The 24,214-nt window shown below is 33.5% G+C and overlaps 1 protein-coding gene across 2 annotated transcripts; it reads right to left on the reverse strand.

Moving 5' to 3' along the window:
• Window positions 1–2,137: 2,137 nt before the first annotated feature.
• LOC131986646 (uncharacterized) lies at window positions 2,138–23,883 on the reverse strand. Of its 2 annotated transcripts, none has more exons than XM_059351705.1 (11): window positions 23,507–23,883; window positions 19,157–19,261; window positions 15,457–15,499; window positions 13,007–13,050; window positions 11,912–12,094; window positions 11,272–11,313; window positions 8,049–8,151; window positions 5,399–5,457; window positions 5,215–5,274; window positions 5,054–5,113; window positions 2,138–2,917 (listed from the first exon to the last, which is right to left on the reverse strand). In XM_059351705.1, exons 2-11 carry the CDS (start codon window positions 19,257–19,259, stop codon window positions 2,886–2,888), a joined length of 729 nt encoding a protein of 242 aa, XP_059207688.1. In that variant the 5' UTR covers window positions 19,260–19,261; window positions 23,507–23,883; the 3' UTR covers window positions 2,138–2,885. The 2 variants fall into 2 exon arrangements, with proteins under 2 accessions (XP_059207688.1, XP_059207689.1); XM_059351706.1 differs by lacking the exon at window positions 23,507–23,883 and having other exon boundaries at window positions 11,912–11,937; window positions 12,064–12,094; window positions 19,157–19,445.
• Between the last annotated feature and the right edge of the window lie 331 nt (window positions 23,884–24,214).

Below are 24,214 nucleotides of genomic sequence, written 5' to 3' on the forward strand. Positions count from 1 at the left end.
TAGGAAATTTCACAACAATTGACAAGTTCAAATGGATTAACAGTTGTTAGTATCAAAATTGTACAGAGCCAAGGGTTTTGTATCAATAGCTTCTTGTTCCAAATGTTCATTGTCCATTCCCTTTTAATAATATGGATATGTAAAGAAAAACAAAAACATCCAATTTAACTATTTACATCCGGAGGGGTATGGAGGCAAAAAGTAAATGCATAACATGAAAAAAAAATATATAAATGTCTATAGCAGTGGGGCATCATTCTGTTGTATTCACATCACTGAGATACAGTGGGAAAACCCAAAAAACAAAACAAAAAGGAAATCAAATAAAAAGTGGATGTTTCTTCAGCTTGTTGCTTTGACCAAATCCAGTCTTAACCCTTTATCAGGCAAAGAACTATATTTGGTAACTTCAGTGGATATCAAAATGGGGTCGAGAAAAAAGTTGCAAATTTACTAGATTAAAGTGGCAAATCTACAAGAAAAAAAGTCGCAGATTTAAGAGATTAAAAGTGGTGAATCTGCAAGAAAAGTTGCTTTTTCCCCACTTCTTTCTCATAAATCTGACTTTTTTTCCACACAGATTTGCTACTTTAAATCTCTGTGACTTTTTTTCTTGTAGATCTGCCACTTTAATCTAGTAAATTTGCTACTTTTTTCTCAAAATATTTTTATTTTTTATTTTGGATATCCGCTGAAGTTACCAAATATGGTTCTTCGCCTGATAAAGGGTTAAAGGTCTGATGAACTGCACCCATCTTTCCCAATGTTTCACAAATGTGTCTAACTTTAGGTTGAGAGAAAAAGTTACCTTTTCCATGGTATATATCTATTGTCACATCTATCCAATTATTAATTGTAGGTCCAGTCAGCAACATCCATCTTTTAGTTAGAGCCTTTTTTCCAGCTGCCAGTAATGCACCCATTAAATATTTGTACATTTAATAGCACTCAATTCTGGGGGGATGTAACCTAAGTGCATGATTTTGAAATCAAATGGTATATGTGTGTTTAAAAATATCCTGTATTGCTTATTGTATATCTTTCCAGTAACTTTGTATGTTTGGACATTCCCAGAACACATGGTAATGACCTGCAGCCTGACATCCACAGTTCCGCCAGCACTGGGAATTACCATTACCACCTTCATGAGTGGAGTAATAAAATATCGAGTTATCGCAACTTATTTTCAATACTAGTTTTTTTTTTAAACACAGCTGTTTGAAAAATGCATAATCAAAGATCTAATGTATCTATTTGTGGCTATGTGAGGTTAATAACATAAATGGTAAAATATATCAATTATTCACCTTTATATAAATTTGATTTATATATTTATTACATTTTTAATTGTATTTATCAATTGTTTATTCGTTATCTGTTACTTTGTTTTTATCCCTATTTATTTCTGAAATAAGTAAAAAGTTGAGTTGACCCAATGAAACATTTTGAATTAAAGCCCAATATTTAAACACAGCTGTTTGAAAAATGCATAATCAAAGATCTAATGTATCTATTTGTGGCTATGTGAGGTTAACAACAACATAAATGGTAAAATATATCAATTATTCACCTTTATATAAATTTGATTTATATATTTATTACATTTTTAATTGTATTTATCAATTGTTTATTCGTTATCTGTTACTTTGTTTTTATCCCTATTTATTTCTGAAATAAGTAAAAAGTTGAGTTGACCCAATGAAACATTTTGAATTAAAGCCCAATATTTAAACACAGCTGTTTGAAAAATGCATAATCAAAGATCTAATGAATCTATTTGTGGCTATGTGAGGTTAATAACTGTAAAATAACGATGGAGACACAAAGTCAACTTTGTTTTTAGCCACTAAGAAAAGTCCTGTTGATGTAAATTTGTGTCTTCTCACTGATAGTCTTGTTTGCTTATGATGGATCTCAGAGAAGCATCAGTAGTAAATTGAGGCAGTTTCATAACCAATTAAAAACTCCTTGTAGCTGCTTTGATTCTCAAAAATTTAAATCTATTTATTCAGCATTTTTACCCCTGAGGCAGCCAAAACATTCAAGAATAACAAGAAAAACTCCTTTTTACCACATTCTGATAGTCTGACTGGTCATCGATTGCATCTGTAATACATGGTGATTATAGTTTAAATCTCTTGCAGATTAATAGCTGCCAAAATAAATAAATGAACTTAATTTGACTCAATAAATACATTTATATGCCACGAAATGTACTAGATAGTAGTGAAAGTAATAATTAAATGTTAAAATATGATATCAATTATTCACCTTGATATACATTTGATTTATATATGTATTACATTTTTAATTGTATTTATCAATTGTTTATTCGTTGTTCTGTTACTTTGTTTTTATCCCTATTTATTTCTGAAATAAGTAAAAAGTTGAGTTGACCCAATGAAACATTTTGAATTAAAGCCCAATTGTTAAACACAGCTGTTTGAAAAATGCATAATCAAAGATCTAATGTATCTATTTCTGGCTATGTGAGGTTAATAACTGTAAAATAACGATGGTGACACAAAGTCAATTTTGTTTTAGCCACTAAGAAAAGTCATGTTGATGTAAAATCATGTCTTATTTTCTTATGATGGATCTCAGAGAATCATCAGTCATAAATTGAGACTATTTCATAATCAATTTAAAAACTCCTTGTAGCTGCTTTGATTCTCAAAAATTCAAATGTAATTCAACATTTTTACCTTCGAGGCAGCCAAAACATTCAAGAATAACCAGAAAAACTCTCTTCTTTTATGTATTAACTGTGTTGTGTGTATATTTTATTGAGCACTAGATGGCAGCATCAGTTTTCACACCACATTTTATTCACAGCACAAACAACAGACAGGTCAGGATGCAGCTGGTGTTTTGTTGTGTTGCAGTCAGCCGTTTTCATTCACATAATCCGGCTCATCTGTTTCAAAGGAAGATGGAGGAATAATTAATAACAAAAGACTTAAAAAGTGACGTTTAATTTAATTGAGCTCCAATTTTGAAGTGATGAACACATCAATCCAGTCATATACACTGTAAAAATGACTGTAGATTTTACAGTGAAAAACTGCTAAAACATGACAGTTAAAGACCATAAAATAATAAATGGGTTAATTCAGTTTCAGTAACAATGAAACGCCATAAATGAATATATCAGCCAAAACACTATTTTTCCATTTAAAAAATAAATAAATACATTACTCCACTGTAAAATTCACTGGCACTGTGTTTGTAATATAATATAATTTAATATACAAGCCATCACTGTAATTTTTGCATTTATTTTTTGTAAAAATAACTTTTCTCACTGTTAAATGTACTAAACACCATATCTCTAACAAAAATATACTGTAATATTCAATGGTAAAATCTTTAATTTATGCAGCATTTATAAAGTATTTTCTTGTCAATTATATGGCAGAACAGCATTTCTTTTGATGGAAAAAACTTTTTATTTTCTATGATAAAATATGGAATAAAAATGACAGTCTGAAACGTAAAATCAACAGAGCTAATATAATTTTATTGTAATATTAGAAAAAGTTCTACCGTATTATTACGGTAAAGTCCTGGCAACCACAGCTGCCGTTGTTTTTACCGTAAAAAACAGTTTTTGGGTTTTTTTTACAGTGTATGCTAACTGAAATATACTTTTGGTATTTTAAGTATATTTTAAAGCTTATTGTATTGTACTTAAAGTGATATTTTAGGATTTATTGAAGTTTGGAGAAAGTACGCTGACTTTGGATAAGTGCCTCTACTACCAAACTTGAAAAATGATCTCTTTGAGTAAGAGAAAGTCATATAAAGATACCTACACTACAGGCCAAAAGTTTGGAAGCAAGATCAAATTTGTAAAAAACAAGATCATAGTTTCATTGCTATACTTTGCAACAAAATAAACGTGATTATTATACAGAGAGTCACTTATTAGAACACATTTTTACCATAATTATCAGGTCTTTTCATTGCTTAGACTTTGTGTATCCTTCTTTCCTTAATGTATAAATCTGTGTTTCTTTACTCAGCTGCAATGTAAAAAAAACCAAAACTGTTGTTTTTACGGTAAAAAAACGGCAGCTGTGGTTGCCAGAGCTTTACCGTAATAAATACGGTGCAACTTTTTCTAATATTACGGTAAAATTATATTAGCACTGTTGATTTCACGTTTAAGGTTGCCATTTTATTCCATATTTTACCATAAAAAATTAAAAGTTTTTCCATCGAAAGAAACACTGTTCTGCCATATAATTGACAAGAAAATACTTAATAAATGTTGCATGAATTAAAAATTTTACCATTAAATATTACAGTATATTTTCGTTGGATATTTGGTTTTTAGTGCATTTAACAGTGAGAAAAAGTATTTTACACAAAATAAATGCAAAAATGATGGCTTGAATATATATTACAGTATATTTTTGCTACAAAGACGGTGCCAGTGTATTTTACAGTGGGGTAATGTATTTTAAAGAAAATAAAAAATGTAAAAAATACTGTTTTGGCTGATATATATACATTCACGGTGTTTCATTGTTACTGAAACTGAATCAACCCATTTATCATTTTACGGTCTTTTACTGTCATGGTTTAGCCGTTTTTCACCGTAAAATCTACAGACGTTTTTTTACAGTGTGCTTCTTTCTAGCCATTTCTGTGGTAGTTAGTCAGAGATATGAACACAGTTCGGATTTATTAGGATTTTTGTATCCAAACTCTCAAAAGCCAAAGAGTTAAAGTGAATAGTGCAAACTGTGATTTGTTTTTTTACTTTTGAATTGAAGTTGTGACTCTTCCAAATCTTCTCAACCCTTAAACTAAGCCCTTCTTTTATTTTGTTCACATTTATTCAGCAATGGTCTGATAACATCAATGTATTCCTAAAGGTCAATTGAGGAAAATGGTTCACTTCAATAAAGGTAAAGTATGATCATGCAGTAAACACATCCAAAAATCCAAAGAAGCCATGCTGTTTTTTTTTTAAGAAAGCCATTGTGAACAGAACATTTAAGTTGCTTTCTGAATATACTTAATAAATATTATTTATGGGACTTACCGTCTTCTTGCTCCTGCGCAATTTGTTCCAGAAAGTCAGAGTTCTCGTAGTCATCGTCATCTGTTTGGTGAAACAGCAGTTTAAATGAGTCTCTTTTCTGTATTTCGAGATCTAAATATAAAATTTCAGCAACAGTGTTTTAATCCAGCGGTCTAACGTACCCTCTTTAATCGACAGGGAAGTGATGATGTTACCATAGACCGCTGGAGTCTCATCAGCGCCTATAAAAAAAAAGTTTAAAAAGTGCATGTGACATTAAAACAAGTGACGTTAAACATTTCCAATTCTTTTAAATGTATTTTAATGTTATTTTTATAGTTTAAATGGCAAAATGTAAACGCTCACCACTCAATCCTCTTGTAGTTTGTTTGTCATTTTCATACACTGAAATGGCGATCGGATCTCTATGAAACAGTTCACAAACATGACATATTTAACCCTCTATTCTGTGTGAAAATACAAATTCAGTATGTTTGTTCGTTTTGAAGCTGCTGTGACACTGTAATTTCCTGTAGAAGATTAATAAAATCTATCGATCTAGCTAGCAAGCTATCTGGCTATCCTCAGAGAAAATCTATGGGCTGATATATGTGCCACTAGAAACTGAATTTGAATTATTTATATTTGTATTTGTATTGCTTAACATGAATATTTGCATTAAAAAACTGAATTTGAATCACATAATTTGAATTTGTATTGTTCAATTGGAATCAGTGCATTGAAAAACTGAATTTGAATTGTAATTTGAAATTGACTTTATTAGTTTGTGACTGAACATTCAGTTCTTACAATTCAAATTCAGTTTGAAAAATTCAATTTCTATTTTCTGCGACAAACATCCGGGTAGTTGAGGCAGAGCAATCGATTGCAGATACAGAGAACGCCTCTTCGGCCAATCAGCACCTCCGTTTTCTTTTGTAACATAAGGGCTGCTTCCACTACCAGGCAATACCCGGAATGAGGCAGGTCTCATTTGCCGAAACGCCCCTAATTTGAATACGAGCAGTCCAGAGCCAGCTTTTGTCAGGACTTTTTTAGTCCCTGTAGAAGAGCAGGGTCTTTTTTCTCCCCTGAAAACAGCCTGGTTACTGATTGGATAGATCGCTAAGCGGGATGTGACGTAGTACTCTACACCAGTGGTTCTCAACCTTTTTGAGTCGCGACCCCCAATTTAACATGCATGTTGTCCGCGACCCCCCACCCCCTCTTGTCTCTTCAGTTTTACTGGTTTCAAGCTTTTGTTTGCCAGCACTTCAGAGCAAATGACACACTGTTATTCTGTGTTGTTTTTTTTGTCATGCACGAAAAGCCATGCTTCAAGAAGTCTGGTGGTAGACCTAAGGACCCCTGCTGCTGCTGCTGACCCAGTCTGGAGCTTTTCTTTGCAGCCATCGCTCCATTTTTCCAGCATCAGTTATAGCTAGCTGCTAGCAAACTGCAGCTGCGGTAAAGCAACAACGCGCCAGTTTTTTTGCTTTTTGTGTTTATTTTTGGCGCTGTGCTCGCTCCTTCTTACTCTTCTTAACAAGCTGCTAACAAGCCGGAGGCAGTTAGCTACAGTTAGCTCTGTAGCAGTACAGTGTGTATGTGCTGCTGCTGCAGGAGGTGTTCACTTAGTGATCTCTGTTTGTTTACAACAAGCACCGGACACTCTGATGTGATGCCATTAATTCAAGATCGCTATGTTTATGATCAGCAGAGACTCTGTGCATAATTAGCCATGCTGCTTTCAGCTGCTGACGTTGTGCACAGTTAGCGATGGTGAAAACCATACGTCACCTCCAGAGTCTCTAAATCCCTCTGGGGGCTAACTTGAGCAGACTTTTGAGAGGGTGTAGCCTGAGACTTTCCCGGTGGCCACTTTCCCCCCCTACACTGCAAAAAAGCCAACTTGTATTTTTTGGCCTAAAACAGTGATTTAAGTTGGTAAAACTTGGAAATATAAATTATTGACATTTAGGGCAATAATGTCAGTTAGCAAAACAAAGCAAGCCAGTTGTATGCTCAAAAACAAGTTGGTGGGTTGTTGTTACTTATCTTTAAGTTGGGGTTCACAACAAGGGACAATAGTTCTGCTAACTCTTATTTCTTTGTTGTGAAATGCGGGAAAGCGGTGAAATGCGGGAAATCGGTGAAATTCGGTCATTAGCGAAAGCTAGCGGCTAACTGATGCTAGCAGCTAACTGAAGCTAGCGGCTAACTGATGCTAGCAGCACTGCTTGTTACAGCTACAAGAGTAGCCATTAGCGTATCAATGCTAACTCAAAATTGTGGTCGCAACATTAGCTAACATTTCATAGCGGCGTTACATCGTGCCAATTCAGCACATTGCAGAAGTTAGCAGAAGTAAGGATTAAAAGTTATTACAATGTAAAATTATAAGTTAGTACAATTTACAGTTGAGTTGACAAAAATCTGAATTCAGAGTTGAGCAAACTCAAAAACAAAACTTAAAATATTTAGTTTCATTGTCCAACTTAAAATTGTATCGAAGTTTGTCGCCTTGGAATTCTGAGTTCACCCAACTTTTCTTTGTTTGCAGTGTAGTGGAAACACGGCTATTTGTTGCCACCCGGTTGCCACCCGCCACGAAACGGAGGAAGAAGTGAGACTGGCTTGACCGTGGATGAGGCTGGAATGGAACTGAAGTGCTGATTGGCTGAAGAGGCGTTCTGTGTATCTCCATCGCAGAAAATTGAAATTTAATTTTGCAAACTGAATTTGAAATGTGAAATCTGAATGTTCAGTTCCAAACCAATAAATTCAATTTCAAATTGCAATTCAGATTCACTTTTTCAACGCAATTATTCAAGTTAAGCAATTCAAATTCAAATATAAATCATTCAAATTCAATTTCTGGTGGCACATATTTCAGCCCATAAAAATCCCAGTGATTCTTGCTTCTAGACTAAAAAAAAAGAGAGACAATATATATTAGATATTTAATTTAAGAAAGTAGAAATACTACAGTGGAAAAATACTCTGAAATACTTACACATATGTGTGTTCATCATATCCTCTCTCTCTGTTTCCATCACAAAATGGCTGCTGGTTGGAAGCTCTGTGCTGATCAGCTCTAACAGTCTCCTGACAATCTCCTGAATATCATGGGAATAATTTAACATCAGAGAGAAAAGTTAAGTTTCTTAACTTCACAAAGAAATCTTAAGCCAGTTTGCAGGGTAATCTTTTGGTATTTTTGAAAATGTTGGTATTTTTCATGACATGTGCTCTGCAGTCAACATCACTGGATTACCTGGAACCTCAAAGTCTTCTGTTTCAACTGAACTTCTATTGATGAAAAGAAACATGGCAACTAAGAAGTTATCAGAAGATATGGAAGAAGTTAAAAAGTCCCTTAACTTTATGTCAGAGGAGCTGAGCAAGGTGGTTAAACAACAGGTGGGCCTACTGGATTTAATTGATGAAGTCAGACAACTGAAGGCAGTGATAAAAGAAAAATAAATGAAGATTGAGGAGCTGGGAAGACTTTTGTTTGTGGTGACTTTAACATTGATTTACTAAAGTCAAATGATCATAAGAAAACTGCTGAATTTATTGATGCTATGTTTAGTTTTGCTTTATATCCGTTGATCTCAAAGCCCAGCAGGATAACTAAGGACAGTGCTACTTTGATTGATAATATTTTTTACTATTAATATTAATATTTTATAAGATTAATTTTTCAGAAAAAAATCACACTTATTATTCAGGTAGAGTGAAAACACCAGAAGCAATTGCAGCTCTCAAAACTGGATTGGCAAATCATGACTGCAGGAAGTTTATGTGGAGGATCCCAATGATGCTTACAATGCATTTTTGAAAACGTTTTTGACACTTTATACAGATTGTGTTGACAGATATTGTCCAGTGAAAAAGTTTACACAAAATTCTAAAAAGAGTAGAAAACCATGGTTAACAAATGGACTGGAGAAGGCTTGTAAACAGAAAAACAAGCTATATAGGGAATTTTTAAAGCATCGAACAAAGGAAAAGGAGGATAATTATAAAAAATATAGAAACAGACTGACATCTATTATGCAATGTCAAAAGAAGATGTATTACGAACAATTGTTTTGAAAATATAAAAAGAATATTAAGGCTACTTGGAGTGTATTGAATAAGGTGATCAAAAATCGTAATGACAGGTGTTTTCCAATAAACATAGTTAAAGGTCACAATTCAGTGACTGAGGATATTGAGAGCATGGTTAATGAGTTCAACGATTACTTTGTTAATGTTGGTCCTAATTTAGCAAAAGAGATTCCCATTACAGGTGGAAAAAATGAAACCTTTAATTTAGCTTTCAATAAATGTAACACAATGTTTCTCGGGGGAGTTTGTGAAAGTGACATTTTAGAAGTAGTAAGAGAATTTAAGAGTAAAACATTGCAATGATCTAAATATGTCACTTATAAAAGAGGTTCTTTTTTGTGTCCTTGAGCCATTAACTTATATTTGTAACAAATCTTTTCAAACTGGTATTTTTCCAGATAAGATGAAAACAGCCAAAGTGATCCCAATCTATAAAAACGGAGATAAGTAATCTGTGTCAAATTACAGACCAGTTTCTTTACTACCTCAATTTTCTAAAATTCTTGAAAAATTGTTTGTAAAGAAATTAGTTTTTTTTATTGAGAAATATGATTTATTGAATGACCATCAGTATGGGTTTAGGAGAAATCGCTCAACATCATTAGCAGTGATGGAATTTGTAGAAAACACTGCAACAGCTATAGATAATAAGCAGTTTGGAGTAGGTGTGTTTATTGATTTGCGTAAAGCATACGATCGATCACTCTTTACTTCTACAGAAATGTGAACGGTATGGCATAAGAGGTATAGCACAACTTTGGTTAAGAAGTTATTTAAATAATAAGTTTCAATTTGTGAGTATTGATGATATTAAATCTCAATTTAAACATGTAACCTGTGGAGTTCCACAAGGATCAGTGTTGGGACCAAAGTTATTCATACTTTACATAAATTATATTTGTACTGTAAGTGATACATTAAAATATGTTATGTTTGCAGACGATACTAATTTATTTTGTTCTGGAGGCAATATAAAGGAGTTGTTAAAAACTGTAGAAATGGAATTGATGAAATTAAACAAATGGTTTGCTTTAAATAAGCTGTCACTAAATGAAAGTAAAACCAAATGTATGTTGTTTGGTGGTAAAAGGACTAACACTGAGGTAATAAATCTAAATAATGTTGAAATTGAAAGAGTTTATGAAACAAAGTTTTTGGGAGTAATAATAGATGATAAAATTTGTTGGAAGCCTCATCTAAAATGTATAAAACAGAAATTATCCAAGTCTATTTCTATCCTTTGCAAAACAAGAGATCTACTGAATAAGAACTGCCTTCATTTGCTGTACTTTTCACTTGTGTTGCCTTATATGAAATACTGTGTTGAAATTTGGGGAAATGTATATAAAACAAACCAAGATCCAATAATTAAACTGCAGAAAAGAGCTATCAGGATAATAAATTAAGTTGGATACCGTGATTCTACAAATCAGCTTTTTATAAGATCACACATGTTGAAATTTCAGGACATTGTATATTCAAAACTTTAGAAATTATGTTTCGAGTGGTAAACATGTCAATTCCTGTTTGTATTCAAAAAATGTTTAAATTAAGGCAGGGGATTTATAACTTAAGGGGGCTGCTAATGTTTGAAACTCAGAAAGTCAGAACTAATCTCAAATACAGATGTGTGTCAGTTTTGGGTGTAAAATTATGGAGTGGACTAAATGATGAAATAAAGATGTGTAATTCTATGTTAGTTTTCAAGAAGACTTTAAAATCTAAAATGATCAAGGGTTACAATGAAATTTGATTGAATTTGATTTTTCAGTCTAAGGTATCATGTCTTTTGTAACAATTACTCAGTTAATGTAATGTATATAATATAATGTATATGCATGTAGATGGTACAGGAGAGGCAAAAATAAGCCTTGGGGCTTCAGCCTATTCCTTTTTCGGTTGCTGTCTGATGGATTCTCTTGTAAAAACATGATTTTATTTTGTTGTCTGTTTTTTTTTTTTTTTTTTTTTTTTTTTTTTTTGTAACCGAAATAAAGCATTCATTCATTCATTCAAAGCATTCATTCATTCATATCCTGTGTGAGTTGCAGAAACACAGTAATATTATATAATAAAAATAATTACGTGTGTGTGTGTGTGTGTGTGTGTGTGTGTGAACTTACCATGTTCACTGTCAACATTCTGATAGTCTGACTCGATTGCATCTGTAATACATGGTACAATTAATGTTAATTGATAATTTATAATAAATGTTAATTAATTAATAATACAATTATTCACCTTTATATAAATTTGATTCATATATTTATTACATTTTTAATTGTATTTATCAATTGTTTATTCTGTATGTGTTACTTTGTTTTTATCCCTATTTATTTCTGAATTAAGTAAAAAAATGACCCAATGAATTTTGAATAAAAGTCCAATTATTTGCTTAATGAAGAAAAAGAAGTAAATACGTTTGGGGAATTAAATATAAAGCTTAAATAATACAGAAATAAATTGAAAAACAAGCTAAATAAATTATAAATACGTTTATAAAGTGCATGCAGAAAAGCATTCTTTGCAAAAGTAAAAAATACATTCAATTGAAAATTAATAAAGCCTGATAAATAGGGAAATTAATTTGAGGTAAAACATTCGTTATTAATAACACCTTTGGTACATTAAATGGCATTTTCATCTTTTTTATTTTATTTTGGCAGCTTGCGTCCTCCATAAATAAAAACTTTTGTAATGTTGTAAGTGTTGAAATCTTTAACATTTGAAATCAGAATCAGCTCAAAATGACAACAATCTTACCTGTTGAAAGGTCCAGAGTAGTTTCACTGCAAAACAAATAAATGAGTGCTTTCTTTTTGTGTAAATATGTTTCATATATTTTCAATCTCACCACATACAGAATCAGCAGCTCAATAAATGAGACCGGCCTCTGTGTGTCTGCGTTTACGTACGTGGACAAAGTGATCTGATTGGCTCTGGTGACTGAAAAATAAAACATTTTGTAGGTGAGTTAAATACAGTGGAGGAAGAAGGATCTCCATCCCTTACTCAAGTTAAAGTAATACTACCATGACTGTAAAAAGCCATGCAGTCAAAACCTCAGTATATAATAAGTAAATGGTTAAGTATTGAAAGTAGGGCTGCAACTAACGATTATTTTCATAAATGATTAATCGATTAGTTGTTTGGTCAATAAAATGTATAAAAAATATCAACCAGTGTTTCCCAAACCACAAGATGACGTTCTCAAATCTCTTGTTTTGTCCACAAACCAAAGAGATATTCAGTTTATTGTCATAAAGGAACAAAGAAACCAGAAATATTCACATTGAAGAAGCTGAAATCAGAGAATTTGGACTTTTGTCTTTAACCCTTTGATGCACAACATGGGTCTTAAGTGAGCCGACTGAGTTTTTATGTTCTATATCTTTGCAATAAATTAATTTCATCATTGAGTATTCCATGTTTTCCTCAATTACCTTGAGAAAAAAAACATTAACTTGAGAAAAACATTTTTCTTCATGAAGTGTGAAGGGAAAAATGGAAATAATGATCTGTTGTTATAAAAAACAAGATATTCAAAGAATTCAATCATGAAATAAATTGATTTAAAAAATAGAGCAAAGAAACACACAGACAGCATGAAATAACATGGGAAATTAATGTGGGTCATTTTTGACCCATGTTGTGCATCAAAGGGTTAAAAAACTGCTCAAACCAATTATTCGATTACCGAAATAGTTGACGATTAATTTAACAATCAATTATTGTTTGATTAATCGAATCATTGTTGCAGCTCTAATTGAAAGTGCATTTGAGAAAAAAGTACTTAGTTACAATTCACAACTGGTAAACACGCCGATTCAAAGTTAATTAAAAAAAAAAAGAAATTACCTGTTTTTGATTGTGTCACAGCAAACACACTCCCCCCACGTTGGCTGTCAGGATATATATTACAAACCAATTAAAATATATTAAATGCATGAGCAAAACATTTAACGTTGACATGGACACATTGCGGTTAAATGGCACGTTCGTACATGTGAAAGGTAAGTTTTGATGGCAAGATTACATTTGTGTCTATTTATGTTCGGCTCACAAGAAGTGTGAAAAACACAAACAACACCTATCAGTGTACGGGAAGCTGCTTTGAAAGCATCAATATGCAAGCTACTTCACATTAGAACAGTTTAAAACAACAAACTTTGGGGGCCAAGTTTTCGGCTTTCACGGGACACCAAGTTTGTGTGGACTTTCGGTTTTAAGAGGTTAAATTTACACTAATATGCTAAATTACTTACGGTACTTTTGAAAAAAGCAGTTATTCAAACTTGCATGAAGCCTTGCTTTGTGTTATGAGCTTGTAGATTGGCTTTTTTCAAATTTATAGGTATCGATGTATATATTTAACCTATTAGATTTATTACACCCCTTAAAATCAAGAGGGCTTCACGACCCCCAGTGGATCTTTGGCGCCCCCCTGGGGGGGTCGGGCCCCCCCGGTTGGGAATCACTGCATTAGAAGAAGTTGAACTACAATAAAGAGAACGTAGGAACATATTTAGTTTGGTCAACTAAAGCTACTTAGAAAACGTAGTTCAAAATAATTTGAAAACAAATCTGTCTTTTGTACGTATCTGACCACAAAATATATTTACATGACCATTTGACCGATTAATAACGTTACATAAAGTTCATGTCAAGTGTGACGAATGGCATGGAACGTTTTCACAACGATCAGGGTGAAAGAAAAACGGGGTGGGTCAAAGGAGGCTCAATTACAGTAGAAAAGCAATGGTAAAATAATAATAATAATAATAATAATAATAATAACAACAATAATAATAATAATAATAATAATAAACATTCCTTTTATGGCCCAATTTATAGTTTGCAGTTTCAGTGCTTTAACCCTCGAGGCACCTCAGGGACCAAACGTGTACTTCAGCTAATTTTATGTTTTTGATTCTTAATATATCTGTCAGTTTAAAGGCTAATTGTATGAAACTTGGCCAGGGTTTATTTCATTATATTAATTTTAAAAATTCCAAAATTCCTCTTTTGCAAGGTGTATAGAATAGGAGATACGCATAACACTCACACTTTGACCCTTAAGGCCCCTTTTGGTCCCATTGACTCCCATTATAAACACATAATTTTGATACACTGTAATCCTGACATAATATAATGCTTTTCCCATGAATACCTAATAAATCTAAGCCTCTCCCTTCAAAATAAAGGGAAAATAGGTATTAGGTCTGATGACCCCCCTGAAACCACCAGCAGAGCTAAATCGCACACAGTTTCAATGGTTCTCTTACCTTGCAAAATGCATGGCAATGAAAAAGCTGAACACCATAAAAATGTTCTTGGTGTGTTGGGATTTATATAAAGGACTTATCAATTATTGACCTAGTCAAAGCTGTAATAACCTCATCCCAAATATTCCACTTTGCACCTTATTTTTGAGTAGTGTATAGTGTTTTTGCCCTTGAGAAAAGCAGGGGTTTAAACGGGCATTAAAAAGGGCATTAAACGTAAAAAATGAAGAAAAAAACAAACATTTTTATATCAATGGTTAGGTTGGAAGCTGCTAAAAGGTTTGATGCGGTGAAAGGGAAAAAAATATTGATATATCACATTTTTATGACACCTGTATGAGAGGGAGCGTTTAGGGACTTTAAGGTGTAAAGTGTAAGGTGATTTTAAAGAGGCCTTGAGGGTTAAGAACACAAAAATTGGCAAAAAACTATTTTAACTACTTGAATCATTACACAAATATTAATGCAGTTGAACTACCAGCAAGCTACTGCAAAATAGAGTTAAAATATAGTTCAATAACATGCAGTTGCTGCTTTGTAGAAGTTCCAGATGTGTCGGTAAAAACAAACACTGTCATGTCTGGATTAATTATATAATCTGGAAGTGGACACAGCTCTGTGAATTTCATTGCCTACTCCTGGAAATTGCATCTGGATGACTGCCGCTACTCCATCCATATGCAAAATAAACTAATTTTGCTATGATTTAATTGAAATAAATGGGTCAAAAGGATGCTAAAATAACTACTACATGAAGCTGAATTCATGCTTTGTCTGCAAGACAACAGGGAAACAACTTTTAAAATGCTTTTTTTTCAGTTCAGATTGATCAGAACTACGCAGGAAAACTCAACCCTGTTTTTTCTGGACAGCATTCTGCAAGAGTTTTTGACTTGCACAAATACAATTTTGCTGACAGTTTGCTTTCCTTGGGGAAAAACAATAGAAAACCAACAGAAACAATGTTCAGAGTAATCTAATGTGGAACAAATATGTAATAATATACATATGCAATGCACTCACAATATCTGCGGGTCGTATATTTGATGCTCCTCGTGAATGATCTCTGCAAGACATAGAAAGCAGCATGTGATTATTTTAACCCGTAGTATTATTCAACACTTTGACCTGTAACCTGCCTGTGAAGACAGACGAGTGTGCAGTTATGACTCATGTTAATTGTGACATTTACTCGAGTGTAACAAGAGTTTAGGTTTGAAACGGAAAAATATGTATGTCTGTCCTTGTGTAGCGCCTCAGGGCCTCAGTGTTTTTCCATCCACCTACTTACTGCATGTTCAGTTTGACTTTAAAATACAACACCTCGGTGGAAATGCTGAAAATAAAAAAGTATAAATAGTGCACCAAAGGTTGCTACACTTTGTGGAGTAAAAAGTGGAGTGCAACCCTAGCTCAAAAAAGGTTGGGATTCAGTCAGAATTTGATAATTTGATAATCATTTAGACATTTTTTATCTTTGGATGCTGCTGACCCTCGATCCCCTGCAGCACTGCATTAGAACCAACATGATTGTATAAAGAACATTACTGCGTGGGCTACGTGGGCTCAGAAACACAGTTCCTCGCTGCATCTACAAACGCAACACTGTAAACAATTGTCTTGTAAATTAACAGTAAAATACTGACAGCAGGGTTGCCAGCGTTCTACTGTTAATTTTACAGTTCCTCTACTGTTATTTACTTTACAGTATGGTACTGTGATAAAAACACATACTGAATACCAGTAAAATCCTGCATTTCATTGTTGTTGTTTTTTACAGTAGACTAAAACACAGTGTCGTGCTGAAGTTAGCTAGTTGCAATATTGTTGCAGTATACAATGCAGTCATTTTTGGTAAATAGAGCATATTACTGTCTGAAAGCCAATTACTACGAATTAAGCGCTGTCTTCACAATAACCTCAGTAATTTTAATATACCATATACTGAATAGGTTAGTTATGTAAAATACAGCCATTAAAAAATGTGGACAAGAAGAGACTTAGAAAATATCATATATATATATATATATCATATATGTTATGGGAAATGGCAAGCTACCTACAAATATTGCCCAGAATGCATTGTATTCTACAGTATAATACCTTTTTAATGGAAAACAGTATGTTACTGTCACAATTTGGCTGTTTTCTTACAGCAATCTGTTACAGTGAAGTTAAGACTCTAAGATGCACTGTTAAAAATGTTTGTAGAAATGACAGTTAACCACTGTCAAATTGCATGAGAAATAGGGTGTAAAATAAAAAATTGCATATCACCGTAGTAAACACTTTTAATTACCGTTGTCAATCAAGGAATAGCACAAAACTGTAGCAAACACAGGGCTACACTGTGTAGTGGTTAGCACTCTCGCCTCACAGCTAGAGGGTCGCTGGTTCGCCTCCCGCCTACAGCTCTTCTGTGTGGGGTTTGCATGTTCTCCCCGTGTCAGCGTGGGTTCTCACCGGGTACTCCGGCAGTCCAAAAACATACACTTAGGTTTAATTGGTGACTCTAAATTGCCCGTAAGAGTGAATGAGAGCATGATTGTCTGTATCTATATGTCTGTCCTGTGATAACCTGGATAATCTGGAGGAACCTGGTCTAACAGGAATCCGTGAAATAGCCACGGATTCGCTTAACTTAAAATCCGTGGAATAGCCACAGAATCACTCAAATTTCTGTGAAACTGACACGGATTTCGCTACAATGCAAGTTAATGACAGTCACATCCCGTGGCTATTCCATGGATATTTTTTCCTATTGGTTTGTTCCAAGTCACGTGACTTTCAAGGTCCCGGCGGTCAGAACAAAAAACATGGCGGACAGTTCTCTCATTTTTAGTGAAAAAAATATTTTGACTTAGTTTCTGCATAAAAATGGATTTTGATCACATTTCTAGCGAGAAATATATGTTTTATTTTCTAAATATTCCCTATGTACATAATCACTTTGTATGTTGGAATAGCCACGGGATATGACTGTCATTAACTTGCATTGTAGCGAAATCCGTGTCAGTTTCACGGAAATTTGAGTGATTCCGTGGCTATTCCACGGATTTTGAGTTAAGCGAATCCGTGGCTATTTCACGGATTCCTGTGAGACCAGGTTGGTCTGGAGACCTGTCCAGGGTGTACCCGCCTCTCACCCAATGTCAGCTGGGATCAGCTCCAGACCCCCGTGACTCAAGTGAGGATAAGCGGTTAACGATAATGGATGGATGTAGCAAACACAGAGTTTTAGTGTAAAAATATAACATTTTTATGTAAAATTAATGGACAAATACAATACAAGGACAAAATTACCCTAAAATTAAAGGGACTTTTCCGTCTGAATTACAGTTTTTGCTCATATTTACATTTAAATTTACAGTAGAAAACCCACTCACTGTAGTTTTTACGTTGTAGGTCTGGCAACCACAGATGCCGGTATTTTACCAGAAATTAAACAGATTTTTTTTACAGTGTGCAAAGAGGAGCCAGAAATGCGCCAAAATGGGAAAGTTGTGTGGTCTGACGAGTCCACATTTAAAATTGTTTTTGGAAATCGTCGACGTTGTGTCCTCTGGACCATCCAGATTGTTACCAACGCAAAGTTCAAAATCCAGCACCTGTGATGGTATTTGGGTGTGTTAGTGCATGGGTAACTAATATCTGTGAAGGCACAATTTATGTGGAAAGGTACATCCACTGCAAAAAATGTGTGTCTAAAAACAAGATAAAAACACTAAATCTGAGGGAAATGATCTTGCTGCATGGACAGATAATTTCACTTGACAATATTTCTTAAATTCAGATTATTAAATCTAGAAATAAGCATGTTGTACGCTTAAAATAAGAAATTAACTCTTAAAACAAGATAAATTAAAGCTGCAAGCAGAGATGAACTGGCCCAAGCAGAGTGCACTGCAAATTATTTGTTTCTTACCAAGATAAAAAAAAAACTTTAGATTTATAAGTGTTAGATAATTTATCTTGTTTTAAGAGTTAATTTCTTATTTTAAGCGTACAACATGCTTATTTCTAGATTTAACAATCTTAATTTATGAAATCTTGTCAAGTGAAATTATCTGTCCATGCAGCAAGATCATTTCCCTCAGATTTAGTGTTTTTATCTTTTTTTTAGACACCCCTTTTTTTTTTTTTTTGCAGTGTATAGGTTTTGGAGCAACACATGCTGCCTTCCATATAACGTTTTTTTCAGGGAAGTTCCTGATTTTACTTTTACACGCAAGCGAACACACCATGCAGGAAGCAGTGGGCAGCACATTACTAAGCCATGTTATGATGTCGTTGTTCCACATTGTGAAGTGCTCAGTTCCTCAACACTTACTATCAGAAGTATTGTCGAAAGAAAAAATGCTGTAATCCAAAGTGGTAAACAAGCACCTGTCCCAACTTTTTTGGAGCATGTTGCAGTCATCAAATTCATGTTGAATATATATTTAGAAAAAACTGAAAACTGCAAATACTCAAGTAAAGTACAAGTATGTTAGAAATGTACATAAGTAAAAGTACTTTGACACATAAGAACCTGGTGCTTCTTTGACCTGAAAGCATTGCACTCCCTACACTGCTGACCTACTTACTGGATTTAAAAAAAAAAGCTGTAGAAAAAAGTTTAGTGTGAGAAGTTGCCTCCGCAAAATGTGCCTGTGAAAGTTGAAACAGCCCACATTTGGCTCAGATTCAGTTGTACACTATGAGGGGAGGGAAATGCACTTACTGTTTTTCTTTTTGCATCGCAGGCAGAGAACAGACAGCAGACTCAGCGACACCACTGACACAACAGTCAGGACTGCAGCCAGCACACTGGAGTTTCCTATCATACCTGAATGACACACGAGCAGATAGAAACACACACTTCTGATGTGACTTCTATCCTTCAGAGTGGACTGACAGTAGTTTTACTTGTCATGGTTGAAGTACCTGCTTTTTTTTTCCGGTTACCAACACAAAGCGGCCTACAGGATGTGGTTGGCTCAAACAAAACTGAAACCTTTTTTTTCTTTTCTATCTGACGCTTAGACCTGAAGTACAAATACAGTACACTCAGTGGTAGATATAGATGATAGATTTCACACGCGGAGAGAAACAAATTTGTATCACTAAACATTTGAGGTGGGGATTTCTGCAGGAATTGTATTTTTACAGTTATTGAATAGTGAGCACTTCTGTTCCTCTATAACTTTAATTGAGGAAACTGACATTTATTTTAAGAAGCATCACTGTTGGAAAGTAACTCAGTACATTTAATCAAGTGCTCTGATATTACTGGACCAATCACCATTTGTACATTTATAACTGCATGCTGAAGGATCTCTCATGGTTGCAGTGATAACTTTTTTTTTACCAATATGTTTATTGATTTTGATAGCACACAGTGAAAAAGAAACAAAACACAACAAACAAACAAACAAAAAAAACCCACACTGGGCTATTACAACACTACAACTCGGCTCACAGACAAAGAAAAATACATACCGACAGATGATTCAGAAATTAGATATAAAAATAAGTGACCCCACATGTTCCAGTCCTATGTAAATCCTTGTGTAAATATGAGTGAAATATTCATACCAATGTATAACATAAAGGGTCCCATATTCTATGAAAGATGCCATCTTTATCATGCTGCATACATGTCAGATAGTCAAAATATATATATTCTATTATAACATTATGCCATTGTGTTCTAGAGGGAGCTTTATGTGTTATCCAGTTTCAGAGAATACATCTTCTAGCACAGAAAGTTAACATTTTGTACAATTTCTTCTCATATTTATCAACATAAAGCCATTTGATATCACAAGCAACATGTATAATGGGTCACATAGCAGATTCTTAGATAAAATCCTATTAATCTCCTTCCCCACCATTTGCCATAACTTTTGAATATTCCTGCAGGACCATAAGCAATGAGTTACACTGCCTATCTCTATTTTACAGAGATATTGGAGATATAGAGAGATTTTAAGGAGATATATGGACTCTGTTTAAGATTTTCTTTCTTTTTTATTTCAAAATATTTTTATTGAAAAATACAATAAGAAATTTCCAATTACAGGAATACAATTATCCTTTTCTTATTTTTTTTTTTTATACATATATGTACATATAAACGGTCACATATACACATACACAAAAGAAAATGAACAAAAACACTGATAAACTGATAACTGGTATGTGTAAGATTTTCAACTGAATTGCTTTGACTCTGTTATAGATACTCAAAATGTTCCCATTTTTGCAGTGATAACTTTTGATAAACCTGTTTTATTTATTGTTTTATAGTCATTGACTCCTCACTCCTCTCCTCTAGCAACAGGTAAAGCTAAAAATAAGTATTTCCTCTCTTGTGGCAGGCCATATTCGGCCCATGCAGCTTGTGTTCACTGCTAAACCTCATGCTTTTCATTTTGTTGACCTGCAAGTTTGAGTGCAGGATCGCATTTGTGTTTATTCACTGATTGTGTTTGTTACTGATGCAAGGAGCTGTCATTAAATTATCTTTTGTCATCAACTGTGGTGGAAATAACCACTACGGCACACTGCAAAAAAAGAAAAGTTGGGTGCACCTCAAAATTTCAAGGCAACAAACTTCGATAAAGTTTTAAGTTTGACAATTAAACTAAATATTTTAAGTTTTGTTTTTGAGTTTGCTCAACTCTGAATTCAGACTTTTGAACTTATAATTTTACATTGTAATAACTTTTAATCCTTACTTCTGCTAAGTTCTGCAATGTGCTGAATTGGCACCATTGTAACGCCGCTATGAAATGTCAGCTAATGTTGCGACCACAATTTTGAGTTAGCATTGATATGCTAATGGCTACTCTTGTAGCTGTAACAAGCAGCTAGCCGCTAGCATCAGTTAGCCGCTAGCATCAGTTAGTCGCTAGCATCAGTTAGCCGCTAACTTTCGCTAATGACCGAATTTCACCGCTTTCCCGCATTTCACAACAAAGAAATAAGAGTTAGCAGAACTATTGTCCCTTGTTGTGAACCCCAACTTAAAGATATAAGTAACAACAACTCACAAACTTGTTTTTGAGTATACAACTGGCTTCTTTTGTTGTGCTAACTTACATTATTGCCCTAAATGTCAAAAATGTATATTTCCAAGTTTTACCAACTTAAATCACTGTTTTAGGCAAAAAAAATACAAGTTGGCTTTTTTTGCAGTGCAGCTTTATATCAAATAAGAATAATTGTTGCAGCTCTACTTATAATGGCTTTCTGGACCATATAGCAGGAGCAGCAGCCTTCTGACCCATATGTATGAGGCTGAGAAGTAAGGGTTAATGTCAGATGAGGTATCCATTATCAGGAAGTACAGGAATGGGGAACAGGGAGGCCTCCACTGCTGGTTGTTAGTAATTGAGCATTTTCACAGCAGTGTATTAGTAAAGTAGAAGAATATGAATAGTTCTTCCACCTAGAGCGGCAACAATTATTTGATTAATCGAACAATAATCGATTATTAAATTGTCAACTATTTTGACAATTAATAATTGGTTTGAGCATTTTTTTTTAAAGAAAATAAGTCCAAATTCTCTCATTTCAGCTTCTTCAATGTGAATATTTCTGGTTTCTTTCTTCCTTTATGACAATAAACTGAATATGTCTTTGTTTTTTGGACAAAACAAGAGATTTCAGGGCGTCATCTTGTGGTTTGGGAAACACTGATTGACATTTCTCAACATTTTATTGACCAAACAACTAATAATCAATCGAATAATCAATTAAATAATCGACAGATTAATCAATAATAAAAAATAATGGTTAGTTGCAGCCTTACTTCCACCAATGAAAGAACATAGTGAACTTTTCAGACAGTAAACTCAGTCAAAACTTTAATACAATCTGAAAGTAACCTCTATCTATATCTACAGGACATTTATATATCTGCATTAACTGGTCCAGTTTTAAATAAGGACAGTGAAGATAAACCTCCCCCACGCTATCTCAGAAGTGTGTTTCTGAAGTGATACAGCTGTTAACCTCAAACAGTGTCTCATCCACCACACTTACGTTTAAATGCATAAATTATAACAAAATAAACTACAATCAAAAGTAAGTCCTATGAGATAATTAAAAGAAAGATATTGACTCTATATCTCTACACTGTAAAAAAAAAAAAAAAAAAAATTGTTTTTACGGCAGCTTTGGTTGCCAGAACTTTACCGTAATAAATACAGTGCAACTTTTTGTAATATTACGGTAAAATTATATTAGCACTGTTGATTTCTCGTTTAAGATTGCCATTTTATTCCATATTTTACCGTGAAAAATAAAAAGTTTTTCGATCAAAAGAAACGCGGTTCTGCCATATAATTGACAAGAAAACACTTCATAAATGCTGCATGAATTAAAGATTTTACCATTAAATATTATAGTATATTTTTTGTTAGAGATATGGTGTTTAGTACATTTAACAGTGAGAAAATGTATTTTTACAAAAGATCCAAAAAAAGAAATGCAAAAATTACAGTGATGGCTTGTACATATATTACAGTATATTTTTTGCTACAAATACGGTGTATTTAACAGTGGAGTAATGTATTCTTTTAAAAAAAAAAAGTAAAACATACTGTTATGGCTGATATATACATTTACGATGTTTCATTGTTACTGAAACTGAATTAACCCATTTATCAGTCTTTTACTGTCATGGTTTAGCAGTTTTTCACTGTAAAATCTACAGACATTTTTTTTTACAGTGTATCTATGATCATCCATTGGAAATTTGTGATATTAAAGTCACTATCACTAGGATCCATGAGAAAGATTTATCAGGAAAAAATGTTAAAGTGGAAATAAATCTCCACAGATAGGTCCAAATTAAAGTAAATCCAAAAATAAAGGCCAGGTCACATCATCTTTTAAAGTCATCACTGTGACCTTTTTGATTTCACTGTGGTCACATTTAAATGTTTCCACAGCCAATCAGACGTGCACAAATGAAAAACAGAACTATGAGTACTACTGCTACAGTTCAAAAGGTTTCAGATAAAATCAGACATCAACTGAAGCCAATATGACAATTTAACATGATATGTTTTCTGTGTTTTACCTTCAGGTTGTCTTCATTCTTCAATCAGAAGCAGTCAAACAAGCTGTGCTTCCTCTTTCAACACCTCGCCACATCCGTCACACTTGAGACAAAGAAGATACACGTGCACAGTCGCTGTGTGGTTTAAACGGTGGACACAAAAACATCTCTTTGTTTCAGCTGCAGGAACGGGTTATAGTATTTTGATTTAATCTAATTCAAGCTGATTAGTGATGCATTTAAACATGCTCTTCGTGTATTCTTGTGTACAGTAGTTTAAGTATATTTTTTTATTGGGTTTACAAATACTTTTACACATTATACAGCTGTATGCAAACGTCTACATCACACCTACCCCAACCTCCGGTTATATTGGCCAGAGGCGTGGAAAATAAAAACATATAAAGATAAATTATATGATAAATAATACTATCAAAGTGGACCAAACCTAAGAAAGAAGGATCAATTTATGTCACATTTGATCAATTAATGAATGCCTGCATATATTTTTGTATTTTTTGGTACATTTAATGGTGTATTAATTTATTTATCAAGTTGTTTATTTATTTATTTTTTATTTTATATTTATATATTCTTTATTCTGTTTTTTTATATCTATGTGTCTGTATCTTGAGCAGCTGTGATGATTAAATTCATCCACTGCAGGATAAATAAAGTCTTATCTTATTTTAGACAATTAAAAAGAAAAATTTAATAGGAAAGTTAATC

Source organism: Centropristis striata, chromosome 15 (genome assembly GCF_030273125.1).
Source record: "Centropristis striata isolate RG_2023a ecotype Rhode Island chromosome 15, C.striata_1.0, whole genome shotgun sequence".
NCBI lineage: Eukaryota > Metazoa > Chordata > Actinopteri > Perciformes > Serranidae > Centropristis > Centropristis striata.

Coding starts and splice junctions, on each gene's coding strand:
- LOC131986646 (XM_059351705.1), bottom strand. CDS start 19,259: ATGATAGGAAACTCCAGTGTGCTGGCTGCAGTCCTGACTGTTGTGTCA. Junction 11,314..11,911: donor TACTCTGGACCTTTCAACAG/GTAAGATTGTTG, acceptor CATGTATTACAG/ATGCAATCGAGTCAGACTAT. Junction 2,918..5,053: donor TGCGCAGGAGCAAGAAGACG/GTAAGTCCCATA, acceptor CCTTTGAAACAG/ATGAGCCGGATTATGTGAAT.